This window comes from Schistocerca americana, chromosome 5, assembly GCF_021461395.2.
Source record: "Schistocerca americana isolate TAMUIC-IGC-003095 chromosome 5, iqSchAmer2.1, whole genome shotgun sequence".
Classification (NCBI taxonomy): Eukaryota; Metazoa; Arthropoda; class Insecta; order Orthoptera; family Acrididae; genus Schistocerca; species Schistocerca americana.
The window spans coordinates 640349271-640362726 of NC_060123.1; the positions used below are offsets into that span (position 1 = coordinate 640349271).

The 13456-nt window shown below is 44.7% G+C and overlaps 1 protein-coding gene across 1 annotated transcript in view; it reads left to right on the forward strand.

The window, feature by feature from the left end:
• The window catches only part of LOC124616602 (venom dipeptidyl peptidase 4-like), a 318997-nt gene that overhangs the window by 215222 nt on the left and 90319 nt on the right, over positions 1-13456 (forward strand). Inside the window, exon 8 of the mRNA XM_047144923.1 lies at positions 6242-6465. Coding sequence (XP_047000879.1) covers positions 6242-6465 — 224 coding nt within the window. The remainder of the gene's footprint in view (positions 1-6241; positions 6466-13456) is intronic.

Consider the following 13456-nt stretch of genomic DNA (forward strand, 5'->3'; position numbering starts at 1 on the left):
AGCTTGGTCCACAGCAAACCTGCGGATCGTCTCAATAGCTCTGCCTCGTGACTGGGTGTTGTGTGATGTCCTTAGCTTAGTTAGGTTTAAGTAGTTCTAAGTTCTAGGGGAGTGATGACCATAGATGTTGTCCCATAGTGCTCAGAGCCATTTGATCGTCTCGATAGTCCGAAATTGTGAATGTCTAATCACGATCTGTTTATATTGGGACTACCTCTCATTTCAAGCTGTTAACGAGATGCATCTGCTTTTGCTTTAGCTGACTGTTACAGGTCTGCAATCTCTCCCCATTATTTTTATTAACCAATTAATTTGAATCATCAATCGAAATCCCTGCACTACGTGGGGATGAATCCGATGCCATCATGGCCCAAAGAGCAGCGGACAAGTAGGTGCGGTCCTTCTAATCTGATGGTGGCGAAGATGGTTGACAGACAAAACTCAATTATGTCTTTCATTTCAATGCTTCAGAAACCAGCAGGAACAAGCTACGTATTGTAGATGACAATAACAACACAGGCCTACGACAAAATATGCCTTGATTCCTTTTTGTCAGGTGGAAGCTTAACCTCACGATTTTTTGTGCACTGAAGCCGTATCTGGCCTTAGTTTTTTCTCAGTGACATAAACATTTCTCACAATGTGGTTCGTTACTAACTAGAAAAGTAGCAAAACGTGTAAATGTAATGAATCCTTTCAGTAAGGAGAAATGTTTCATTGAACTGTGAGCATGAAAACACCTCTTTATTACCTTGGTCGTGTGTGTCCATTCGCTGACATTCCTCTTCTCCTTAAAGCATCTAATACAGCTACGCTTCAAAGAATCGCCTGTTCAGCGTCTCAGTGAAGTGACCAGCTGCAGTCTCCCACCATACTGGTATTCCAGGTGACAGCACTCTGTCTTCAGGCCACAAGTGGCCCATCGGGACCATCCGACCGCCGTGTCATCCTCAGGGGAGGATGCGGATAGGAGGGGCGTGTGGTCAGCACACTGCTCTCCCGGTCGTTATGAAGGTTTTCTTTGATCGGAGCCGCTACTATTCGGTCGAGTAGCTCCTCAATTGGCATCACGAGGCTGAGTGCACCAAGAAAAATGGCAACAGCGCATGGCGACTGGATGGTCACCCATCCAAGTGCCGGCCCCGCCCGACAGCGCTTACCTTCGGTGATCTCACGGGAACCGGTGTATCCACTGCGGCAAGGCCGTTGCCTATTCCAGCTGACAGACGTTATCCAAATTCTCTCGAAAAGTAATGTTGCAGCTCATCAAACGGCCTAGCATACAGAATTTAAACAACATCTCAGCTAATGAAACTTCACTCATCGGGAAGGTATGTAATGTTATTTCTTCATTGCAAAATCGAGTTATATTTAAACGAGAGGGCACGAAATAGAAAGCCTGAACAGCATAAACACTATTTGCTCCTGTGGATCACATTCAGATTTGGTCGAATTGTTCTGAGCGGTCCCAATTGGTTCCGCACTGTGCTTTGTCTGTTGGTTTTGCGTTTATATTTCTCAATTTTACTTTTCAGCGAGCTTTCTTTCTTTTAGACGCTGCACAAAAGAATTAAAGGGCCACTTTCTTAAACGCTGTCTCCTCCCCATTACGATGCAGAACTGTGAAATTTGGCTCGCAGTTGCCGACAACCTTTCTCTGCAATAGGGCTCTGAGACGCAACCCTTGGTCCCTCAGACAGCAAGGTGTCGGAGGATGCACAAAAAAAAGGCCAGAGATTGGAAGGTCATGTGAGTTGTAAAGAAGGTTAACGATGTCACACTGACACGAAATTTCAACAAAATTCTTCCCAACGCTACTGTGGACGTGTCATTATGACAGGAAGATCATCACCCGCTCCCTTAACTACATCTATTGCCTAGTCTTGACGTCTCTGCGATGGAGATTAGTACCACAACGACCAACATAGAAATCACGCGGTTTTAATAGTAGTGGCAGAGCAAAATATTTCAAGCGCATCGTCACTGTGAATCGACGTAAAAAGGCCTTATGAGATTGCAAGAAGAGTTTCAATGAAACCACCCCCTCACTTGTGACATTCATTTAAACACATTTCGCGGTCGAAAACGACAGCTTCCAGTGCGATGTCCAACGAAACAAAGTTCAAAGAAATGTTCAAATGTATGTGAAATCTTATGGGACTTAACTACTAAGGTCATCAGTCCCTAAGCTTACACACTACTTAACCTAAGTTATCCCAAGAACAAACAGACACACTCATGCCCGAGGGAGGACTCAAACCTCCGCCGGGACCAGCCGCACAGTCCATGACTGCAGCGTCTGAGACCGCTCTACAGTACTAGCATCAAGCACATCAGTACGTAGCATCAACAGGTTAGTGTTCGTCACGAACGTGGTTTTGCAGTCAGTGCAATGTTTACAAATGCGGAGTTGCCAGATGCCCATTTGATGTATGGATTAGCACGGAGCAATAGCCGTGGCGCGGTACGTTTGTATCGAGACAGATTTCCAGAACGAATGTGTCCCGAGAAGAAGACGTTCGAAGCAATTGATCGGCGTCTTAGGGAGCACGGAACATTCCGGCCTATGACTCGTGACTGGGGAAGACCTAGAACGACGTGGACACCTGCAATGGTCGAGGCAATTCTTCATGCAGTTCACGATAACCCTGATGTCAGCGTCAGAGAAGTTTCTGCTGTACAAGGTAACGTTGACCACGTCACTGTATGGAGAGTGCTACGGGAGAACCAGTTGTTTCCGTACCATGTACAGAGTGTGCAGGCACTATCAGCAGCTGATTGGCCTCCACGGGTACACTTCTGCGAATGGTTCATCCAACAATGTGTCAATCCTCATTTCGGTGCAAATGTTCTCTTTACGGATGAGGCTTCATTCCAACGTGATCAAATTGTAAATTTTCACAAACAACATGTGTGGGCTGACGAGAATCCGCACGCAATTGTGCAATCACGTCATCAACACAGATTTTCTGTGAACGTTTGGGCAGGCATTGTTGGTGATGTCTCGATTGGGCCCATGTTCTTCCACCTACGCTCAATGGAGCACGTTATCATGATTTCATACGGGATACTCTACCTGTGCTGCTAGAACATGTGCCTTTACAAGTACGACACAACATATGGTTCATGCACGATGGAGCTCCTGCACATTTCAGTCGAAGTGTTCGTACGCTTCTCAACAACAGATTCGGTGACCGATGGATTGGTAGAGGCGGACCAATTCCATGGCCTCCACGCTCTCCTGATCTCAACCCTCTTGACTTTCATTTATGGGGGCATTTGAAAGCTCTTATCTACGCAGCCCCGGTACCAAATGTAGAGACTCTTCGTGCTCGTATTGTGGACGGCTGTGATACAATACGCCATTCTCTAGGGCTGCATCAGCGCATCAGGGATTCCATGCGACGGGCGGTGGATGCATGTATCCCCGCTAACGGAGGACGTTTTGAACATTTCCTGGAACAAAGTGTTTGCTGTGTGTTTCCATTCCATGATTAATATGATTTGCAGAGAAGTAATAAAATGAGCTCTAACATGGAAAGTAAGCGTTTCCGGACACATGTCCACATAACATATTTTCTTTATTTGTGTGTGAGGAATGTTTCCTGAAAGTTTGGCCGCACCTTTTTGTAACACCCTGTAGAATATAGGTGCTACCTCATAATCCTTCAATATGACCGATTGTGGTCAATATTATGTGTGTACGATAGCAGTGATGCCATCGCCTAGTCATACACAACTATTTTTTAACATAATTAATGGCAGTCAATCCATATAAGTATCACGGGAGGGGTAACGTCGCCTTGCCACAATTTACTGGATACGAAGTTTTGGTTCACACTAGCCGGATCAGTTTCAATTGATCTTACTCAATGACGTTTAAAGGTGTCCTTTGGAGCGTTGTTCGCCAAATCACATCATAATTTAACCATCTTCCCATAGTTTAGACTAGTTCTTTAAGTATATATCGACCTTTGTCGGTCACTAGTTTTAAGTGTGTTGACTGGAGCGATGTTCTCCAAGCCACACTTTAGCTTTAAATATAATTCCACTGTCATTCCCTAAGTTCAATGGCAGTGATCACCAGGCCCAAATTATGATGGCAGTGTTCCACACACAGTTTTATAGTATGTGTGTGGATCACCTCCATGAAGACAAATTGAGTACCCCATTGTCGGCACATTATCCCCTACTTTAGTGTTTTCTGTAACTCATAACCATAACTTCGTCATGAAGCTCAATCAGGCACGTGCATTAGTTTATTTTGACTTGATTCTAGACCATTTCAGGTCAAATATACTAATCTTGAATAATGACCATCTATATTATATGGCTCGTATTGCCGGATCTTACAGACTTGTTCATAAGTTCATTCATGACCATTTGTGTGCCACGTCAAAAAATAGGAGGTTCATGCGTTGTAATCATAGCTAAGCGAATGCTTAACATTTACGTCTCAAAAATTTTTTTAGACCTAGACATAATAATGACGATGTTGCCTTTATATTATCCTTCCACTCCTAAGTTCTTTAAGGTGATTAACTCCGTGCTTAAGCACAAAAATTTCCTAGACAGGCCACACGTTGTAAGCACATGATGTCTTCCTCATATCATGACCAACGAATACTTCATAAATGTTAAGACAGTCGAACTAAGTACGTTCTACACAGGATAACATATACGCCCTTTTCCTCGGCTGTACTCGTGGTCGTGCGGTAGCGTTCTCGCTTCCCGCGCCCAGGTTCCCGGGTTCGATTCCCGGCGTGGTCAGGGATTTTCTCTGCCTCGTGATGACTGGGTGTTGCGTGATGTCCTTAGGTTAGTTAGGTTAAACTAGTTCTAAGTTCTAGCGGACTGATGACCATAGATGTTAAGTCCCATCGTGCTCAGAGCCATTTTTGAACCTCGGCTGTACCTTTCTTTTATTTCACTGTACTAGTAAATTCAAGGTCAGGAGTTAGGTTCGCGTCTTGTCCCAACATGTACCAATCACACAGTTTATGCGCAGGCGCAAGGTAGTGTGTCCGCCTAGGCGGGTATCATGACGCTACGGTTAATTCTAGTACAGCACTCGTGGCGGGGCCAAGGCAGTTTCAGATAAGTTTTTGCAATCTGACGATAATTTATGGATTTGTAGAATGAGATTTTCACTCTGCAGCGGAGTGTGCGCTGATATGAAACTTCCTGACAGATTAAAACTTTGTGCCGGACCGAGACTCGAACTCGAGACCTTTGCCTTTCGCGGTCAAGTGCTCTAGCAACTGATCTACCCGAGCACGACTCACGCCCCGGCCTCACAGCTTTACTTCTGCCAGTACCTCGTCTCCTACTTTCCAAACTTTACAGAAGCTCTCCTGCGAACCTTGCAGAACTAGCAATCCTGAAAGAAAGGATACTGCGGAGACATGGCTTAGCCACAGCCAGTTCTGCAAGGTTCGCAGGAGAGCTTCTGTAAAGTTTGGAAAGTAGGAGACGAGGTACTGGCAGAAGTAAAGCTGTGAGGACGGGGCGTGAGTCGTGCTTGGGTAGCTCAGTTGGCAGAGCACTTGCCCGCGAAAGGCAAAGGTCCCGAGTTCGAGTCACGGTCCGGCACACAGTTTTAATCTGCCAGGAAGTTTCATATGGATTTGTAGTTTTAGCTTGACGATGTCCACTATGAACAAACGGTAGTTACTTTTATTCTGAAGAAGGTTGGGTTATCCCGACTGAAACCTAGGTGAAGCTAGGTAAACCTTGCAGCTGAGGCTGTTGGTTTAAAATTAAAATTTATATTTAATCAGTTGCTGACAGGGCCGCGAAATGTTTAAAATATTTAAGAAGTTACATTACTCAACATACTGGCCCATACACACGATTCCACTGATATGACTTACGTCAGTGTAGCAGTCATATGACCACTGGTACCAGATCTGTACTACCTACAGCACTTCAAAACGGCCGGCCGTGTTGGCCGAGTGGCTCTAGGCGCTTCAGTCTGGAACCGCGCGACCACTACGGTCGCAGGTTCGAATCCTGCCTCGGGCATGGATGTGTGTGATGTCCTTAGGTTAGTTATGTTTAAGTAGTTCTAAGTTCTAGGGGACTGATGGCCTCAGAAGTTAAATGCCATAGTGCTCCGAGCCATTTTTGAACTTCAAAACGACCAGTGTGCGCTTTTAATGGACTGTCAAATATTTGGTCTGGTGAGTTCACAGAGCAGTCGGTGTGCGGTTGTGTGAAGATTTTCGCGTGCGCCCTGCAGGTACTACCAGGCCACCGAGGAGGGACGGCCATCCACGCGGCAGGTGTTGGCCGTGGAGGAGGGTGGCGACCCCCGCTGCCTCAGCTGCGCCCTGACCAGCCCAGAGGGCAACGCCTGCCAACGGGCCGACGCCTCCTTCACCGACGACTTCGAGTGGTTCGGCATCTCGTGCTTCGGGCCAGACCCGCGTTTCTCCATGCTACTGAACACTGCTGCCCCCAATGGTGAGAACACCGGCTTAATTTACGTTTTGTATTAACACCACCTTCAGGAAAGACGGCGATGGTTCCAATTAATATCAGCTACCAGGAAATGAACAGAATACGTATCAACAATTATAATCTCGCAAGCTGGCAAACGGTGTTGAGGTTATTGACTCTTAGGTTGATATATATTTGGTTGGTCAAAAAATTTCGTGGCGTTCTTCCGTAAGTTTATTAAACTCAACAGATATACATAACACAGATTTGAATCATCAATAACACACTACTGGCCATTAAAATTGCTGCACCACAAAGATGACGTGCTACAGACGCGAAATTTAACCGACAGGAAGAAGATGCTGTGATATGCAAATGATTAGTTTTCAGAGCATTCACACAAGGTTGGCGCCGGTGGCGACACCTACAATGTGCTGGCATGAGGAAAGTTTCCAACCGATTTCTCATACACAAGGAGGAATTGATCGGAGTTGCCTAGTGAAACATTGTTGTGATGCCTCGTGTAAGAAGGAGAAATGCGTACCATCACGTTTCCGACTTTGATAAAGGTCAGATTGTGGCCTGTCGCGATTGCGGTTTATCGTATCGCGACATTGCTGGTCGAGTTGGTCGAGATCCAATGACTGTTAGCAGAATATGGAATCGGTGGGTTCAGGAGGGCAATACGGAACGCCCTGCTGGATCCCAACAGCCTCGTATCACTAGCAGTCGAGATGACAGGCATCTTATCCGCACGGCTGTAACGGATCGTGCAGCCACGTCTCTATCCCTGAGTCAACAGGTGGGAACGTTTGCAAGACAACAACCATCTCCATGAACAGTTCGACAGTTCGACGACGTTTGCAGCAGCATGGACTATCAGCTCGGAGACCATGGCTGCGGTTACCCTTGACGCAGCATCACAGACAGGAGCGCCTGCGATGGTGAACTCAACGACGAACCTGGGTGCACGAATGGCAAAACGTCATTTTCTCGGATGAATCCAGGGTCCCATCCGTGTTTGGCGCACATTGGAAGCGTGTATTCGTCATCGCCATACTGGCGTATCACCCGGCGTGATGGTATGGGGTGCCATCAGTTACACGTCTCGGTCACCTCTTGTTCGCGTTGACGGCACTTTGAACAGTGGAAGTTACATTTCAGATGTGTTACGAGCGGTGGCTCTACCCTTCATTCGATCCCTGCGAAACCCTACATTTCAGCACGATAATGCACGACCGCATCTTGCAGGTCTTGTACGGGCCTTTCTGGATACAGAAAATGTTCGACTGCTGCCCTCGCCAGCACATTCTCCAGATCTCTCACCAACTGAAATCATCTGGTCAATGGTGGCCGAGTAACTGGCTCGTCACAATGCGCCAGTCACTACTCTTGATGAACTGTGGTACCGTGTTGAAGCTGCATGGACAACTGTACCTGTACGCCCCATCCAAGCTCTGTTTGACTCAATGCCCGTTATTACGGCCAGAGGTGGTTGTTCTGGGTTCTGATTTCTCAGGATCTATGAACCGAAATTGCGTGAAAATGTAATCACATGTCAGTTCTAGTATAATATATTTTTCCAATGAATACCCGTTTATCATCTGCATTTCTTGTTGGTGCAGCAATTTTAATGCCCAGTAGTGTATTTTCTCCTTCACTATTTAGAACAGTCTACCAACACCGAACTTTTCGATTCAGCGACAGTAGAAATCAGGTCGTTTTGAGGCAGAGAACTCGTCGAGCTATATTCGGAGCGTATTTTTAATCGGAAAGGAAGTTCCTTGAAGATTGATCGAGAGAGAACGGTGGGGGTGAAAATTTGAGGGCGCGAAATCAGGTGAATAACGTGGGTGCAGGATGACTTCCCAGTCCAACTCCTGTATAGTGTTTTTGGTCAGTCTAGCAGAATGCGAACGGTCGTTATCGTGGAGTTGCATCACTTCATGCAGTCTGCCTGGTCAGATTCCATCTGCAAGGCGTCTCAGATGTTGACAGTAAATGTCAGCTGTGATAAGCTCGGGGAAGCAATTCATAGTACTCCACACCGTCGCTGTTCCATCAGATGCATAACGATATCTTTTGTGGATGCGCGCTGGTCTTTTGTACGCGAAGTTCCTGCTTTGTTTGGGCTCAACCATTCCTCTCTTTTCCTTATGTTAGCATAAAGACACCATTTCTCACCACCAGTAACGATACAGGATAGGAATGGTCGGTGTTGTTGATGAGCCAGTTGATAACGGCAAGCAGACATGCACAGCTGACCACCCGCTGACTTTTGAGATTTTGACTTAGATTATGCAGTACCCGCGTACGCGATTTCTGAACCTTCCGCACTGCCTGCAAATCTCGCACTATGGTGGAAGATCACAGCTCATTACATCTGCCAGTTCTCGAGTACCGTGATGCGGTCAATGTAGAGCAAAACGTTTAAACAATCTTCATCTGACCCCGAAGGTCTTCCCGAACCTGGAGAATCATTAACGTCAAAACGATCCTCCTTAAAACGAGAAAAACATCACCTTGCCGTGCTCTGTTCAATGGCACCCTCCCCATATGAGGCGCAAATTTTTCTATCTGCCTCTGCTGCTGTCACCCCTCCATTGAAGTCAAACAGAAAAATACGTTCCGATTTTTCCATTTGGCACTCCACTTGCTACCGACCACAGCTCCACCTCAGTATCTCCAAATCACAAAATGACAATATGTAAACACAAATAGCAACATTGAACTACAAATAAAAAACGCCAATCGAGAAATAAACCCATAGCAACCGGAATACCCCTAGCAAAACGTGTGGCCGAGCGGTTCTAGGCGCTTCAGCCTGTAACCGCACGACCGCAACGGTGGCAGGTTTGAATCCTGCCTCGGGCATGGATGTGTGTGATGTCCTTAGGTTATTGATTGGTGACTCCATGTATGTTAAATTAAAAGGAAGGTCAGCGTTGGCCATAATATTGCTGTTTTATTTATGGCAAAATCGATTTTCAATCACATAGTGATCGCCTTCAGTGCTGTGGTGTACAAATTAAATTGTGATCGCTTCTCAGCTTTGGTTAATGATAACTAGATACCAGTGTCTAAGAGTTTAATTTGTACACCACAGCACTGAAGGCGATCACTATGTGATTGAAAATCGATTTTGCCATCAATAACACATCAATATTACGTCCAACGCTGACCTTCCTTTTAATGTCATTAGGTCAGTTAGGTTGAAGTAGTTCTGAGTTCTAGGGGACTGATGACCTCAGATGTTGAGTCCCATAGTGCTCAGAGCCATTTGAACCATTTGAACCTAGCAAAACAAATACCCTATGAACTTATGCACCAATCTAATACAATGGAAGATAACGTTCTGTTAATCTGTCAAATGCAGAGCGCCGTAGACAAAGGCGCCCAGGTTAGTTTAGTGTTCTTCGACTTTTCGAAAGGCATTAAATGAAATTCCTTGCTGTCGTAGATGACAAAAATACGAGCGTACCGTGTATTGGACCAGATTTGTGGCTGGCTTCGGAAATTTCTAAGACAGACAACTCGGTTATTATTAATGGAACGGAATCGATGTAAGTAAAGGTAATTTCTTTGGTACTCCAAGTAAGTGTTTAAGAACCGCTGCCGTTTACAGTATAAAATGTGTTTGTTTTAGCTTGAAACAACTAAATAAATCGAAAATGACACATCGTACGAAAACAATGTCCTAGGTAGAAAGTTAATATTAATCAAGGGAACATCCGTCTGTGCTACAACTGGACACCTCCTAACCACCCGTCCTGCGTGGGTGGGGTCAATTTTGTATTTTCAAATGGGAACACTCCCCTTCCCCATTGGTATTGAGTATGTGGATTCTACACCAACAAATACTTACAGTTCACTCAAATCATTGTTTCCTGTAGTGGTAGAAGGCGCTGTAAACGACAAATATCAGGTGTGTCTATTTTTGCAGTTAAAAAGCGATGCATTTGATTCTACATTTCATTTACTATGTAAATGTAAACCTTTGTGTTCTAACGGTTGATACTGATGTTCAAACATTGGTTGAATGTTGCAAATGTGATAATATATTACTGATAAAATGGCTCGTCATTAACATTTCTGACAAATAACTTACCTGTATGGTAACGTAGTTTTCTGTTCCCTGCGGCGTTGAATGTTGTGGGTCCCCAAAGCATCGGAATGCATGATTTCTGTGGCCGCCCTTGAAGCCCACTAAAATGGTGAATAATTTCAATGTGTGCTTCCATCCAACCGCCGGAACTCTCGCGCTGGCCACTACGCAGCTATCGGCGGAATACAAACCACAACCGTTGTAAGAAGGTAAAATGTTCATGAAATGATACTGACAGGCGCAGCTGCCATGAATACTCAACGAAATCAAGCACCCGAATGGTGAGAGGCAAGGGGTCACCAATATCAAACATTCCTATGGGAACAGAAGAACATTACATCACTCTAAACGTAGTTTCCAACCAGCCATTGAAACGGTTATCCATATTATACTGTACAATGAAATTTGCAACACTAAAGTAAATTTCGAACATAAATATGAACCGGTAGAACACAATGGTCAACATTTACATCGTAAATGAAAGGTAGAATCAAATGTGTCGGTTCTTAACTGCAAAAGCAGGCACACTTAATATTTGTCGATTAAAGCGCCATGTACAACGAAACAGTGGTTGAATTAACTGTACTTACTTTCTGGCGTAGAATCCGAGTAGGCAATAAAAACGGAAGGTTCCCATTTGAAAATGCAAAGTTGATCCCGCCCATGCAGGATGGGTGCTTAGGAGACACTCAGCTGTAGCACAAACAGATATCCCCATTAGTAATATTAACTTTTCACTTAGATATTTAGTTGACTGAAGTGAAAACAAGCACTCGTTATAAGAATAATGTAATTCAGGAATGGCCAAGAGTTCTGCATGGGTCTAGTGCACTCGCCACCTGACTGCACACTTTCGCCATCATCACATCACGTTGTCTGAGCAGGAGGAAGGGGAAGAGAGGAGAAATACAAACGTATTGCATTTAGATGGAACGCTGATCATCTCACATGCGGCTTAGTCTCACATTTCATAACAACATAGGTCACAAACGAACAAAATGTTCGGTGTTATTTAATTGTTTTTGGTGCGCTGAGGACGGAATAAAATGTATATCTGGTACAAACGGTCTGCTTACGGACAGACGCAGACAGAATCTCAGATAATTGTTACTTCAGTTGCTACGTAATCGTGACTTAGTTTCTGTAGTTTCATAATCGAAAGAAACGTTTCTAACGAATATGTTGATTGAAGCATTTGACCACGTTTGGAGCCTCATTATGGAGACGTAGAAACTTTTCCCGAGGAAAACAACGTGGGACTACTGGAAAGTTTTATCGGAAAAGAATTAGTCGTCCAAACGGGAACTGCACCGAACATCGATCGGTTCTATTTGTATGCGTAGGCCTACATGGGAAATTTCAACTGAAATGGCAAATGGTCTCGAAAACAGCTCAAACACAGGTTTTAGACTGGCAGTGTTCTCAAGACATTTAGAAAACTATTCCTGTAATTCTTTCAATGCCACAATGAATTCTTCAAGATTCGCGTTTTCTTGAACAACAGTGAGCTTTAGAAATGCTTCAAATGGCTCTAAGCACTATGAGACTTAACATCTGAGGTCATCAGTCCCCTAGAACTTAGAACTACTTAAACCTAACTAACCTAAGTACAACACACACATCCATGCCCGAGGCAGGATTCGAACCTGCGACCGTAGCAGTCGCGCGGCTCCGGACTGAGCGCCTAGAACCGCTAGACCACCGCGGCCGGCGATGAAATTACAGACAATGGTGGAACGCAACCATGGATCTGAGGAATGGTATCAAAGACTCGTTTGAAATTGGAAGAGGAGTGAGACGGTGTTGTTATCTTCCACAAACTCTGTTTATAATGCAGTAAAATTTCTGTAATTCGAGCCCCAGCAATCCGATCTTCCGTTTAATCTAAGGCGCATGACAGATGACTACCACGTTAAAAATATGAAAAGAATATCACTGATGAAAATACGCAGGGGGTGGCGTGGGTGTGATGGGCGGCCGAGATGCACGCGCACACATTTCTTGCGATGGTGCCCACTTCAGCCACTATTGTTTCACTCACTGCCAATCAGCTATTTTCTGCTCAGTCTCAGTGCGGTTTATATGTGTAGATGGGTCATGTTACACAATTATTATTGTTTCTGCCATTTTAGATTAGTTCAGTCCTAGTGGACCATTACCAGTAACATCTGTGCCACAGCATAAAATCCTGAGCGGAGGGGGCAGGACCCTGCGGTGTAAAAGAAGTTACGTTATACAGAATATATCAGCACTTGTAACCAATAATGGAGGCATTCATCAATCGACAGCCGAAGGTTGGAATTACTGAGGGCAGTGATACTCGAAGGGGAGTACGCAATATCTGAATGCAAGAACGATAATGGAAACGTATCATGTACCACATATAAAAAAATGCTGGGCAGCCTGGATCTGTATATGAGTAAATACTTCTCCATGATGGATTTAAAGTGTGAGTATCAACAGTTGGAAATGGTTTCAGAAAACCACCTCAAGACTCCTTTTATATTCCATGACACAACCAATATCAACAAATGCTTACCGATGCTTAAGAATGTGCCAGCCATATTCCAGAGATTATTAGAGGGAGTGATAACGGTATTAAAAATGACATACGATATTTTTGTGTTTTCCAAAGACCTAGAGCAGCACGCTCAACGGCTGGAGGAAGCGTTTAAGAGCTTGCATTTGGTGTGGTTAACATTATGTATTGAAAAATGTCACTTTGTGTTCACAGAGATAAACTATATAAGGTCTCTCTCCTAAGAGTCGTCAGGCGCAGTTTCTCTAGTGTTTCAGTAGGTATTTGCAATTTCGTTTTGGCGTTGTGTAGCTGGGGTCAGCGTAACAAAATCATCATGTCTTTCATGCGATGCCCAGTGTCGACGGAAAGGGTCGGTTTAATTTTGATAG